Here is a 15,366-nt window from a genome sequence, read left to right as displayed (position 1 = left end):
GTTAATAGGAAAAATGTTTTTATTAAAAAGTGTTTCACAGCAATGCAAACTTGAGATCTGGCGCCTGGCTAATTTCTAACACTGACTACATCAGGGTGTTTATCTGAATGGAAACCCAGGTTAAGGAGGCCATAAATTTGAAAGAGCTTATCAAATGGAAAGTCCCATTGTTGTCTTTCATTCTTTGGTCAACATAGCTAAAGTAAGAAGTTCCTGAAACAAACATTTCCCTCCTCATACAGTTTTGGTATAATCTGAGTTTACTCATGTTTTCAGTAAGAATTTTTTCTGGAACTGTGTGCATGGTTGAAATTTTTGCTAAAAATAGGGTTCTTTGTGTGGTTTAGTATCAGATTGCAAATTTTAATGTTAGAATTGGTGCTGGTGCTGCCTCCTCTGCCCAAAGGCATAACACAGAACAGTTGTTCTCATATAGCTTCTTTTTGCAGGGAATTCAGCCTGTTCTCTCACTTTCATGTTCTATTCTCTTTGGGAATAGCCTAGACTTGTGTGTGTGTGTGTGTGTGTGTTTTGTCGCTTTGCACACTAACAAGAACCCAAGGTGCATGATATCTCCCCGGATCTCCCTGCCTACTCACAAAGCAGATGAGGGGGATCCTGGGCTGTGTGTGGCTGCTGCAGCCCACACACAGAAAGATGATGTGACTGCAAGGAACTCTGCACCTGATCAGCCCTCATTCTTCCTGGCATTGGTTCTCCTTGTACTAGTGGGCAGAGTGATGAACTGTCCAGGTAGGCAGAAGCATCTTCAAAAGGCCTTAAACTGCCTTAAAAGCATATTATAAGAAACTAGAAGAGATACTGTCTGAACCAATGAAAAGAGTTATGAATGGAATTTTAAAAGAAGGAAGAATACTAAAGTCTTGGGAAGAAGCATTTATCACTTTGATCCCCAACAAGGAATGCACCCAATATCAATCAAAAACTGAGCCTCTTGGGCTTGCTGATCAGAAGGTCGGCGGTTCGAATCCCCGCAACGGGGTGAGCTCCTGTTTCTCGGTCCCTGCTCCTGCCAACCTAGCAGTTCAAAAGCATGTGCAAGTAGATAAATAGGTACTGCTCCGGCAGGAAGGTAAATGATGTTTCTGTGTGCTGCTCTGGTTTCGCCCAAAGAGGCTTAGTCATGCTGGCCACATGACCCGGAAAAACTGTCTGCAGACAAACACCGGCTCCCTCAGCCTGTAAAGCGAGATGAGCGCCACAACCCCAGAGTTGTCTGCAACTTATTTAACTGTCAGGGGTCCTTTACCTTTACCTTTATCACTATTAAATATAAATTAACTTAAATAACGATTACTTAAATAACGATTACAAAATATTTGCTGATATCCTAGCCAACAGATTAAAAAGAGTATTGAATGAAATTATATATAAGAATCAAGTGGGCTTTCTACTAGGCAGACACACGTGCAATAATATGAGAAATATAATAGATATATTAGAATATTTGGAAGTAAGAACAAAAAAAAAAACAAAAAAAAGATATATTGATGCTGGTAGATGCCGAGAAGGCCTTTGATAACATCTCTTGGAGATTTATGAAAAAAACTATAGAAGCCACAGGACTCGGAGAAAATTTCAGCAGGGGTATCGAGGCGATATACAGAAATCAGAGAGCCAAATTGATATTGAATAATGAGATAACAGAAGAATTTAAGATAAGTAAGGGGACCAGGCAAGGCTGCCCCCTCTCACCTTTATTGTTCATTATGGTACTAGAACTCCTAGTGATTGCAATAAGGAAAGATCGAGACATAAAAGGTGGGGAAGATATCGCACACGATAAAGGCATTTGCAGATGACCTGATATTAACCACTGAAAATCCAGAGGAAAGCGTACAAAATAATAGAAAAGATCCTCGAATTTGGAAAAGTGGCAGGATTTAAGTTAAATAAAAATAAGACCAACATGCTAGCAAAGAATACAAGAAAAAGAAGAATTACAGAAGAGCTCAGGACTAACGATAGTAAATAGGACTAAATACTTGGGAATCTGGCTGACGAATAAAAATAGCAATCTATTTGAGGATAATTATATAAAAATATGGAAAGAAATTAAAAGAGATTTGGAGATTTGGAACAGGTTAAAATTATCATTCTGTGGTAGGATATCAGTAGTGAAAATGAATGTGCTTCCCAAAAGGATGTTTTTATTTCAAATGATATCAATAATTGGAGGGGTAAGATGCTTTAAATCATGGCAAAGAGATATATCAAGATTCATTTGGCAGTACAAAAAGCCATGAATTAAACATAAATTATTAATAGATAAGAAAAATAGAGGTGGATTGGCACCACCTGATTTAAATTTGTATTATGATTCAGTTTGTCTAAATTGGTTAAAAGAATGGATGATACTGCAAAATGCAGATTTATTGGATTTAGAAGGGTTTGACAACCGTGATGTGTGGCATGCCTACTTAGGTCATGAAAAGGTGAAAGTCCACAGAGGATTTCTTAACCATATTGTAAGAAAGTTGATATATAGAGTCTGTGAAAAGTACAAAGAATTATTAGAACCTAAATTGTTCTGGTGGCTTTGGCCTTTGGAGGCGATAGCAGTGAAAAGAAAAAATACGGAATCAAATTGGGCACATAAAAGGATCTGCTAGAAGAAAAAGATAACAAATTGAAATTGGAAAAATATGAGGAAGTAAAACATCACCTAACAGGGTGGATTCAGTACTACCAATTAAACGAAGTGTTCAGAACAGATAACAAAAAAGGTTTTGCAAGAGAAATTTCAATATTGGACAAAGAATTATTACAAAATAAGACAAAGGTAGTCTCTAAAATGTATGAAACTTTACTAGAGTGGGAGGTGAAGGATGAACAAGTAAAAGAGGTAATGATTAAATGGGCAATGGACATAGGCAAACCTATTCAGTTATCATCATGGGGGAGATTATGGAAAGAGAATTGGAGATTTACAGCTTGTGAGGCTGGGTGGGATTGAGTGTGGGTATGTATGAATATTTTTAAGGATTGTGTGAAATGCATAGGTGGGACGCAGGTGGCGCTGTGGGTTAAAGCCTCAGCGCCTAGGGCTTGCCGATCGAAAGGTCGGCGGTTCGAATCCCTGCGGCGGGGTGCGCTCCCGCTGCTCGGTCCCAGCGCCTGCCAACCTAGCAGTTCGAAAGCACCTCCGGGTGCAAGTAGATAAATAGGGACCGCTTACCAGCGGGAAGGTAAACGGCGTTTCCGTGTGCGGCTCTGGCTCGCCAGAGCAGCGATGTCACGCTGGCCACGTGACCCGGAAGTGTCTCCGGACAGCGCTGGCCCCTGGCCTCTTAAGTGAGATGGGCGCACAACCCCAGAGTCTGTCAAGACTGGCCCGTACGGGCAGGGGTACCTTTACCTTTACCTTTATGAAATGCATGTTTATATATTTGTACCATGTATGTATTAATGTTGAATTATTTTAATAAATTTGTTAAAGATGTTTTATAGATGGTATTTAACACCAAGCAAAATATTTAAAATGTATAAACAAAATCTAAATTGTGTTGGAGGTGCAATCAAGCATCGGAGACGCTCCTACATATGTGGTGGACCTGTGATAAAATCAAGAGCTTCTGGGATTTGGTATATGAAGAGTTAAAGAAAATACTTAAACAAACTTTTGTAAAAAAAACCCAGAGGCTTTTCTATTGGGAATATTAGATTCAGATATTGCTAGGGAAAACACAAAAATATTCCTATATTCAATATTGGTGGCGAGAATCCTAATTGCCAAAAACTGGAAAAACTAGTCAGACCAACAAAAATGAATGACAAGAAAAATTATTTGATAACCTAGAGCTGGCTAGAATGGCAGATGCAGTTAGGGATCAGTCTAAACAAAAATTTCAAAAGGAATGGGGAAAATATAGAGATTATCATAAAAAGCGGTGCCCTCAAATTAATACATGGACTTGTTTTGATTAACTTTTGCAAAACAAATTAAGGTATAAAAGTCTAAAATAGAAAGAAAAGTAGGAAAAATGGAATGAGAAGGAAACAGTTTATTAAATATGAAAGTAGACCTGCGCTGAGGACGAAGGAAGTCAATTAGGAGAAAACAAGAAGTGAAATATGGTTATATGTTTGTTTAGTATTTGTATCTATATTCATATTTGTATTTGTATTCTCTTGTTAGGTTTTTTTTTTTTTTTTAGTGTTGTGAGTGTTTGTGTTGCAACAACAACAGCAGCAGCAGCATTAAAAGGCCGGAACAGCCTTAAACTGCTGGTCATGTTTATTTCCTCAAGTTTTAAGGAGGCTAGTTGGCACAGATCTGCCCTGAAACTTTATTATCCAGAAGACAAAACTGTTGTGAATCTATACAGTGAATTCCTTAGAATATGTGACACATACAATGCTTCACTTTTCTCAGAATAACCTATATACTTTAGCTGCAGTCATTGAACTCTTTTACCCAAGGAATAAGAGGGTTTTGGCTTGTAGCCCAAATACCTTAAAACAGGAAATAATGATGTGCTTTGTTGCAGTTTGTAGGACTTAATATCATATAGAGCAGAGCTTTCCAAACTGTGTCACGACACGTTAGCGTGTCCATTTCAGTGTATAGTTGTGTCACGTGACTGTTCCCCACACTTCTTTCAGGGCTGGAAAAAGGAGTTAGTTTAATCTCTGGTTTGCTAGTAAAACTGAATTACTATGTCGTGAAATGTTGATGCATGTCTAAAAAGTTTGTCACCAACAAGAGAAGTTTGGGAAGCTCTGATATAGAGCATAACTCTTTTGGAAGGAAAATTAAAAAGCAACAATTAGAGAGAAGTGAACTTCACTTGATTGCTAATTGCCCAAATAGGAATTGGGACAATAACTGTAAATAACTGTAATTTATGTTGCTTCTATAGAATGGCATTTGTGGAGACTGCAAAGCGGAAGAGAGAAAGTACAGTGGTGCCCCGCAAGACAAATGCCTCGCAAGACGGAAAACTCGCTAGACGAAGGAGTTTTCCGTTTTGGAGGTGCTTCGCAAAACGAATTTCCTATGGGCTTGCTTCGCAAGACGAAAATGTCTTGCGAGTTCCTGCTGGTTTTTTTCCCTCCCCCCTTTTTCTAAGCCGCTAAGCCGCTTATCTGCTTATCCACTAAGCCGATAAGCCACTAATAGCGCTAATAGCGCTAAGCCGTCAATGGGCTTGCTTCGCAAGACGAAAAAACCGCTAGACGAAGAGACTCGCGGAATGGATTCTTTTCGTCTTGCGAGGCACCACTGTACAATGAAAACAACATATTCCCTCAGAAGAATGTAGGTTTACAAAAAGAATTGGTTACTTTCCCTCCTAACATTTATCATTTATTTGGTGCTAACAGTTGGACTAATGCAGGGATTCCCAAACTTGGGTGTGTGTTGGTAGCTGCTTTTCGATTACAACTCCCATCGTCCCTAGCTAGCAGGACCAGTAGTCAGGGCTGATGGGAATTGAAGTCCAAAAACAGCTGGAGATCCAAGTTTGGGAATCCCTGGGATAAAAAGCAAAATTGTGGACTGTAACATGCAGCTAACGCTGAGCAAACAAGCTTTAAGCATTTTAAAGAAGCACAGCCTGGGGCATAAGCTCTAACTTTGTCCTCTTCCCAGCAGCAGAATAAACATTTTTATTTTCCTGGGCATTTCAACTGCAGGTGGCTGCAGTGCTCAACCAGGGGCAGTGGTATTTTGTACTGGGGGTTGGGACTTTTTTGGGATTAGCACTTTTAGTATTTTATTGTCTTTTTTTGTTTAATTGTAAATAGCTTTGGAGTGCCTCTGAATGTATGAAATGATATATAAATTAGCTAACTAGCTCATTTAGTAATATTACTTCAGTTAGCTTTTAACCTTTATTTATTATGAGATGTATTCTACATGAAATGCTTGCCATTAATATAGAAGGTTCTGAACAAGAAGGAATTGCGACGACCATTTCACACAGGGGTTGTGTTCCCAGCCTCTGTGTGCGATGGCAGAAGGCGAATAAAGGTACCCCAGCCTGCCTTGCTCTCTTCTGGGTCCAAGAAGGACCTGTGCGTTGGCGATCGTTCATCAGTTGAATGCACCTCAGATTGTAGCCAACTGTACATGAATCATGGGGTTGGAATTGCTAATTTTACTATGTTTTTATATATGCTCAGGGTGGCTAGGGAAACCCAGCCAGGTAGGTAGGGAATAATAATAATAAAAAAAAAAATAAAAATAAAAATAAAAATAAAAATAAAAATAAAAAACAACAACAACAGTAATAAAAAGATAGTTCTCCACATTTGCATATGAATATATTTCAGTTGCTGCTGTCACTAAATTTGCTACTTATAATATAGAAGGGAAATAATTCCTCAGAAGCCTCGCCTGGATGCTGCCAGAGCAAGTGCTGAGGATCCTACTGTGACAAGCTAGGGATAGTGCTAAATAATGTTGATTACTGCAAAAATGGGCTCTGGATAGCCATTTCACAGTCTCTTCCCACTTGAAATGGTGTAAATAAGATCCTAGTGCTTAAGATTGCCTGAAGCAGCATTATTGTGAGGTTTTGCCAGATTTTCAGGCTTCATAAGATGAAGTAGACTTTTTAACATTTTGACAAAATGCTTAGTGAAAGGTAGTCAGAATATTCCAAAGATCAAATGCCTGCTTTAATGGATTGCTCCTGCAGGCCTAATAGCTGAACATAAGACTTTATTTTTCCTTTGTGTGCCGAGTAAATCAACCTTGTACAGTAGTTCTCTTTATGAGAAGGCTAAGTATCTTTTTACATACATTGTTTTTAAATTCAAGAGAGCAAAAGTCAAAACATTGCCCATTATTGTCTTCCTGTAAGGTGTATGGTTTCTTAGTTCAATATTCAGGCAGATCATAACACATCATTGTTTTTTACAGCTTGCGTCATTTCAAGCCTCTAACTCTACAAAGACTGCAACCTCCAAAATTGCCTCTATCCCTTTGAGTATTGTTAATGTTGATGTTAATGTTGTTCTCTGAGGGAACCAAATTTTTGGTGTTAGCACACAGTGATATTTAGCACTTTAAAAGTGTGTACCAATATTTTAAAAATGGTGTAAGCATCAGTATCATCATTTAGTGCAGAGGTTTTCAACCGTTTTGAGTCCACGGCTCCCTTGACCAACTCCATTTTTTGTGGGGCTCAGGAGCCCAGTTACGTCTCCCCCATGCCTGCAGAGCTGGCAGCCCCTCACCCTTTTTCGAACACCCTCCCTTGTGGAGTGTTCCCTCAGCCTCCTCTCCTCTCCCCTCTCCCTGGGAATCCTCTGGGCAGCTGCTGTCCCTGGTCTCTGAGCTGCCCCCCCCCGCCCCAAAGAGAGATGGCTCCTCACACTGCCCCACAGGGGCTGGGGAAGCACCCCCTGGCCAGCCCCAGAGCTCGCCTGGGGAGCTTGAAGCTAGGGCCGCTGCAACAAACAGCTGTGCAAGCCTTGGGGAGGCAGAGACAGAGAGGGCATCAGAGGAGGGAAGGAAGGAAGGAAAGAGGGACAGAGGCCAGGGTTGCCCACCGCACCCTGACCATCCTTCAAGGCACCCCAGGGGGCCATGACACACTGGTTGAAAACCACTGATTTAGTGAAGTAGAGAATATAGCCAATCTGAGTCAGTAAAGGGCACTTATAAATAAAAGTGGGACTATTTCTGTTATGTTTACTGTGCCTATGTGAGCTTCCTTTGCAAGTTCCAGAAGCACCTCATCATAAGAGTGTTCTTGCTTCAGTTCTTTGCCCTGGGAACTGTGGGATTTACATTACGTTTTGTGTTGTTGTTTTTTTGTAATTAAAAATACTTTCTCCAGTTTCCTGATACGATGGACAATTTATTGTTGTTCCTCAACCTTCCAAATAGTAATAAAGCCGTGACATCCGTTTTAAATGTTACGCTTTCTTACATACACTAACAAAAATGTTTCCAAAGTTTTGTGTGCTAAAATGTCTTATTGAAATGACTTGAGCTGACTTGCATGTGGAATCTGAAGGAGTCTTCCTAGTTGTTTCCCTCAGATGGATTTCATGTAAGGAACAAGCATCTTTCCAAAGATGCAGGCCTTTTTCTCTCTCCCCTGGTGGGCAGTTGTGCTGATTTCGGCCACAGAAATTGTGCTAGCAAATACTGTCTGCAATACTTGGATCACTTCCTGCAGAATTGCCCCAAACTGCTCAGTTTGAGGCTTCCCAGCCTCCTATTATAGGAGATCATCTGGCTGTGTTGCCTCATAAAATTTTTAGGTAAACCATAGAGGTGCATAGTAGAATGCGAGACATAGAACTTAATATTTTTGAGTAAAATGCTTCTGACTCAAGAGGCTGAGCACATTGCTTTATAGATCCTTCTTTAAAGAGCAGATTTAGAAGTGCAGATAACTTTGCTTAATATTGATTTTGACACATTGCCCAGAGCTGCTTTGAAATAGTAATTCTCCCCTGGAATTCAACTAGTGTCCCTGCAGCGACTCTCTTGTAAGAGCGTGTATTTAATGTTTTCCCCTCTACATTTTTAAAAGCAATAAACTTCTTAGAATTTTTTATACTTTATCAAAATAAACATGATGATATTCTATTCTTGCTTTTACACAACAAAGTCAGGGAGCCTAGAGAATTCTTTAATAATAGCAAGATCTTTCCTCACTCATAATTACCTCTGCTGTAGAGACTCAAAGGAAACAAATGTAATATTCTTGTCATAAAAGTGGAGCCTTTTGCACTGTTCAGCGTTTTGACACTGAACGAAATCCCATAGTTAGAAAAACGCATATATTTTGAAGTTGAAAGCAATAGAGACTCGCAGTGCCTAAATTTTAGACCAGTTGTTAGAGCCATATTAATTCATGACTGAATGGTTTTCTTTAATGGAACAACTGTGAACTGTTAAAAGAGTTCATAAACTGGCCACTTTACCAGAACTGTGAAATGTGGAAAGCAGTTCCCTATTGGTTATTTAAAAATAATGCTGGGAAGGGCAGGATGGCTGCTTCTTTCTCTCTTGGGGAGGGGGCACACGTCTTGTATCTTCCTCCTGTTGAACTCTTTATTTGAAATAAATAAAATGCCATGGTTTAGTGCCCTCTTATTGCGATTGAGATGAAGGATAAATTGATAGGCTCTGTGAACTTTTGCCCTAGTCTAGAATGCTCTTGGAACAGGTGCTGGCCCACACCCTCTCAAAGGGCTCGCAGCCTTTCCATTTTGAAGAGTGGTGTGATGTTTACTGTTCTCTAATTACTTTTGTTGCTTCATCTGTGAACTTTGAGAATTCTCTTTATTATTAAATGAGAAACGTCCTTCAGCCGTTTGAATGGACATGAAACTGAACCTGTACTCTTAAGTTGTTTGGGAGGGGATGGGTGCCAAGTAACTGGGATTGCTTTTTCAGACTGTGTGTTTGTATGTATTTGTAAAGTGACGTGCAGGGGACTGGAACCCGGGCATCTGCTTGTCAGTGTCTGCCTCTTGAGTCAGCAGTCTGCTCCTGGCTCAAGTGGGTGTAGGACAGCTCAAGTTCCAAATTTTCCCCTTTCCTATGAGCCAGCTGCTGTCCATATTACTACTAGAGAGTGACTCTGAGCATGCTGTGAATTTGAATGTGTGCCAGGGAGGAGAGGAAATCTTTTTTAAAAAGGAAGATTTTTGGAATAATGGAATAGAATATGTGCTCACTGCAAGATTCTAAGGACTATTACACTTTTTGGTTTGCAAAATGTCAGAGCCAACTGGGGCAAGCTGGCTTGCGGAATAATTTGAAAAAAGATGGATGTTTTTGGTCTGCAAAATATATTTTCACTTGATTGCTTGTTCAGAAATCGTCAGCGTTCTTCAAGCTGCCCCTCCATAGAGATCTAGAGGCAACTCCTAGGCATGTCTGTGAGTTGGTTGAATGAGCTGCTGAAGGAACGGGCCTGTGATATCCATAAACAATTTTCACCTGAAGTACTTACTTCTGAGCAGCTAGGTATAAAGAGCATTGTGTAAGGGAAGGGGGCGGGAGTTAATAGATTTGTAATGTGATGCAGCTGTGCTTTCATCTTCTTGTCTTTCATCACCGTTGCTCTGATGCTGCAACACACATGAATTAATCTATACAAGGGCAGACTTGAATTTTCAGTCCCAAAATAGTGCCCTGATATATCCCACTGTTTCCAGATAAGATCCATCTAGTCCAGCATCTTTCCCCCCACAATGGAGGTCCACCAGTTACAATTGCCCTAATGCTCAGTTGTAAACTGTCTCTGTACATGAAGATTCCTTTTAGACGTCATGACCAATAGTCTGTAAACTTGTTCACCTTGGATATGTCCAATTTTCTTTGAAATGCATCTAAGCAGCCCATCAACCCATCTTATGGGAAGAATTATATTAACTACACTGTGAAGAACTATTTCCTTTTGTCTGTTTTGAATTTAATCCTATTGGGTGACCTTTCATTTCATTGGGCGACCTTTCATTTTAAAGCTAGATTAGGGGGAGAGAAAATTCTCTGCTTTCACCTCCTCCATACCATGCATAATTTTACAACTATCATGCCGCTGTGTGTTGTCTTTTTTTGAAACTAAAACACCTCCGTAATTTAGGCTTGCATCATGTGGAAAGGGCTAAAACCCCTCTATGTTTTCATTTTTGGGATGACCACACCATACATTAAAGGCATTACGATACGGACAGTTTTATTCTCGCTTTCCTAATAAACATTATCATGTAATTTGCCCTTTTCAGTGCTGCTGTACACAGTCTCTCTCCTAGATAGTCACTGCCAATTCAGACTTCATCACTTTTAAGAGTGAAGTAGAATATTTTTGCTCTAATGTGCATCACATTATCTTTTCTTAAACTGAACCTCATCTGCCATTTTACTGCACATTTGCTCCATTTGGAGAGATGCTTAACAGTCTGCTTGAATTTTCACTATTCCTGAGTAATTTGGTTTGATTTGCAACGTTGGCTACCTCACCTGTCACCACTGACTCTAATTGTGAACAGGTTACTTAGCATTGGTCTCAATGCTGATTCCTCAGGACCTGACTGTTAACTTTTCAAACAATTGTTGGTATCCAGCATATTCCACAGTGCAGTCTAGCAAAGAATTCCTCTAGCCTTCCTCTTTAGAGAAGTCCTCTTCAGTCTTCCTGTTTAAATCCTTTGCCATCCAACAATCTTGACTGCCTCACCAGCTGATTTCCTGCTTCCAAATTTTAACATATGTTTTTGTTGTTAGTAGTGATATTTTTAGCAGTGTGCTCCTCAAAGCCCACTTCCACAATAAATCCATGATATTCACATCCTTGTTAGCTGTTTGTTCTTCTCCACCCACTCTGCTCCCTTCCCAGTACAGTGGTAGCAGGAGGCCCCATTAGCTAAAGTGGTGCTTCAGGTTAAGAACAGTTTCAGGTTAAGAACAGACCTCCAGAACGAATTACGTTCTTAACCCGAGGTACCACTGTATTGAAATTCTGCTTGAAGCTCCCTGGTACAGGGGCCCGTTGCTTTTGATTATGGAACTCTGAAAAGCTCCAGCTACTTTGTTAACTGTGTATGAATATTATTTACATCATTGTCACTAAAAAAGAAAAAAGACCAGCCATGGTATCTCATTCTAGAAGTTCTAAGCTTTAGGGCACAATTAGTAAAACCCTGTTACTGCTTTTCAGTCTGATTTGTGGGAAACCTGCTCCTTGACAGAAACAAGGTAATTAGTTAGTCCCAGAGAATCCATGAAAAACTCTTGGCCTCCTAGTCTTTGATTTTCTCACTCAACAACCTGTGTTTAATCTTTGTTGCCAGAGAAGAAGAAGGTATCCCTGTGTGCAAGATCTTGGTGATGGAGTGTGTTTCAGACTCCCAGTTGGGCCAAGCAGAGCTTACTATACTAAAACATTTATGTAGAGTTCTTCGTACATCAGAAATGAGTAGTGGATTCTTTTTCTTTCCTTTGCAGACTCTGTTTAATCAGTTTGGAAAATCTAAGCGATGACTTTTAGCTCTTAGAGGATTAAGAACCAGAGCTGCTTTTAGTGGCAAGTTGTATATATTAAAGTCAGCCCTACATTAGTAAATAAACTCTGTTACCATAATCATCGTACTTAGTGTAAGCGCTTCTTGGGTGAATATTAAAGATCTGTTAATCTTTATGGTATTTATAGGATAATTTTTTAACTCGCTTGAGCTTCTTACTGCTTTCACAGGTCAATTACTCCAATTAATAACATCTTGTCAGCTATAAGAACGTTACCATCCAACAGTACAGTGCAGATTGTAATTTTTTTACCTGCTTGATTTGATTCTTCAGACTTTCTTCTCCCTTAGTGATTGAGGCTTGAGGTTTAATTCTTCTTATTTGATGTCTCACTTCATAGCCTCCATGAAGTCCCGCATATGGGATCTGCACTAATGTGAAGCTGACTACTTTTGAATATTCTAGAGCAGGCATCCCCAACCTGCGGCCCTCCAGATGTTTTGGCCTACAACTCCCATGATCCCTAGCTAGCAGGACCAGTGGTCAGGGATGATGGGAATTGTAGTCCAAAACATCTGGAGGGCTGAAGGTTGGAGATGCCTGTTCCAGAGCTTTAACCAGTGTCCCTCCCTCCCTCAGGAGGTGGTCGCTAGCATGTACAACTGACCTTCCCCGCTCAGTTCGCTTCTTGGCACTGCATTGGCAGTGGCTGGTAGAACATCCTTCATGACCGCATACCTTCTGTGACGTTGGTGTGCTGTTCTTTGTGAGCCTTCCAGTTTTTCTCATCTCTGGTTTGCACCCCCCATTTTATATCTATGGGTTTCAGCTTCACTGGCTTTGTGCTGCAGCATAGCAGATCTCATTTGAAAACAGTGTTTGAAACTAACCAGGCGCCAGGCGCTTTTTGTGACTCGGGAGCACCCCCTGGCAGCCAAGTGATTTCCTGTCACAAGGTTTGCGACTGAAATCTCCACCACGGGAGGGTAAGGGCAGTGTCCCTGACTGACCGCAAAAGCTGAAAAGTTGTTATAAGCTATTGAGTTTCTAGCATTCCCTTTGAACTCCTCATGAAGCCTTTGGATGCGCTGAAGAGGGAATCTTACTCCATTGTGGTCTCTTTGCATAAGTACACAAACAAGCTGCAACTTTTCACCTGGTTGTATGGATTGCTTCTCTCTTGGGGGCAGGAGGGGAGCTCAGGCTGATAGTAAATCACAAACTTTGTTATGAAAGTAGTATTTTTTAAAAAGTGTTTTCCCTCCTTCAAGAAGTAAGAAAATGACAAGTTTTGCCCCTTGCTCTGTGTTTACCTTGCTGTCCAAGGAAGGTCTCCTGTAGGGCAGATAATTCCCGCCCCCTTTTAAATGTGTTCTACTTGTGTGGGTGTGTATTAGTATACGGGGATGTAGCAGTTCTGTTGAGGACTAAGCCTTGCCTTGGTGTGTGTGTTAAAAGCATCCTGCAAGCATAAAAGTAGGGATTTTAGTACATGATTTCTAAACCACCAATGCAGCCCAACAGCCATGCATAGTGGCCCTTTTTTCTGCTGCCTACCTTCAGTTGCAATAACTGGTGTAGTAATTACCCTCCTGGCTACAGTGCATGTCTGGTGGGCTGCATTCAGCTTGGTGGGCCATCAGATGTGTAGGCATGTAATATGTGCTTTTGTTAGTACAGCATGAGGAAATGGTAGTTACTCCAGATTAATTTGCTCAAAATACAAAGGTATGATATGAGGTGCTCCTTTTATTTTTCATGCTTTCTTTTTGGAATGGTTAATTGCTTCCACTTTTCAAAAGGCCACAAAAGAAACTTTAAATAATCCAAGGGAATCAAAACAGCATTTCAGCAGGGGGCTGGTCCACTGTCCTTCAGACCTTGTGGGGGGCCGGGCTATATTTTTTTTTGGGGGGGGGGAATGAACAAATTCCTATGCCCCACAAATAACTCAGAGATGCATTTTAAATAAAAGCACACATTCTACTCATGTAAAAACACTAGGCAGGCCCCACAAATATCCCAGAGATGCATTTTAAATAAAAGGACACATTCTACTCATGTAAAAACACACTGATTCCCGGACCGTCTGTGGGCCGGATTCAGAAGGTGATTGGGCCAGATCTGGCCCCCGGGCCTTAGTTTGCCTGCCCATGGTGTATATTATAGTACATTTCAAAATGGATCTTTTAGAGCTGGAAAAGATTCAGAAAAGGGCAAACAAAATGATTGTGCAACTGGAACAACTCCCCATGAGTAAAGTTTACAACAATTGGGGATTTTTAGTTTAGAAAAATTATGCTGGGTGTGGTGTGAAGAAAGGGGATAGAGACATGTTTCTTTCTCTCATAACACTGGAATCTGAGGTCATTCAGTGAAATTGAACCACTTTGTGAGGTCCACCCGAAAAGTGGTGTATAAATGAATAAAGTAAATTGAATATTGGAAGATTTAGGACTGACAAAAGGAAATACAACTTCATGCAGTGCATACTTAACCTTTTGGAATTTACTGCAGTAAAATGTAGTGATGGCCACTAACTTGAATGGTTTTAAAAAGGATTTAGCCATGAATTTGTCTACTGATGGCTATTAGCCATCATGGCTGGGTATTACCTCTAGTATCTGAACTGGTCTGCCTCTGAATGCCAACTGCTGGGGGGCACAGGTGAGGAGAGTGCTGTTCTCCCTCCTTGTGTCCTGCAAGTAGGCTTCTCCTAGGAATCTGGCTGGCCACTATGGGAACAGAATGCTGGGCTAGGTGAGCCTTTGGCCTGATCCAGTAGGCCCGCTCTTATGCTCTTACGTACTGTTGCTCTCTCTTATGTACTGTAGGCGTAAGGCTGGTTGTGGATCAGCTAATACATGTTCCCCAGACCACAAACACTGGTGTATCAGTATGGTCAGTGTTGCCATGTACTGGGCATGGAATGGAAGAAATGAATAATCAAGAGAAGTTGTATATTACTCAGTTACTGTGATAAAATAAAATGTATTCAGTTTTGTCTTATGGAGCACTGCTGCTTCAGGGATGTTCACTGCTCCTGTGGCCTCTTTAAGTAATAAACGTACGTAGAAATGTGAGTAAAATAATTTATCTTGTGGGAGTGGAGTCTTCTGTGGGAATACAATCTCAAACTGAAAACTAATAAAAACACAAGGAGAGACCATAAAAATTACAAGATATATTCCGATTAGTTTTTAAGCTCTCTTTAGTCAAACAGGCAGTGAGATTCCAACCATTTTCAGTTAGGGATAGCTGTTAACAGTGTATTTTTAAGACTTTCCATCTTCCTCCTTCCCACCAGCGGCCAGATTTTGCTTTTCTCTTAAAATTTCATACTGTAGGTCTAGGGAAAGCTAAGCGGAAAATTTGATTCAGTGACCAAATCATGAGTGTCTGCAGAA

At 40.5% G+C, this 15,366-nt stretch overlaps 1 protein-coding gene across 2 annotated transcripts in view; it reads left to right on the top strand.

The window, feature by feature from the left end:
• NEK6 (NIMA related kinase 6) overlaps positions 1-15,366 on the top strand; it is a 95,182-nt gene that overhangs the window by 1,754 nt on the left and 78,062 nt on the right. The window contains exon 1 of one of the 2 annotated variants that reach the window (XM_079962202.1): positions 726-753. The exons of the other annotated variant lie outside the window; for it this stretch is intronic. Within the exon in view, the coding sequence (XP_079818328.1) occupies positions 741-753 (13 nt within the window). The 5' untranslated portion in view covers positions 726-740. Of the gene's footprint in view, positions 1-725; positions 754-15,366 lie in introns of those variants that run through there. 2 annotated transcript variants of the gene reach the window in all.

The sequence above is a fragment of the Podarcis cretensis genome (genome assembly GCF_951804945.1).
Source record: "Podarcis cretensis genome assembly, chromosome: Z".
In the NCBI taxonomy this organism is placed as follows: Eukaryota; Metazoa; Chordata; class Lepidosauria; order Squamata; family Lacertidae; genus Podarcis; species Podarcis cretensis.
Note: the sequence above shows the minus strand (reverse complement) of the source record. Positions and strands in the feature narration are given on the sequence as shown.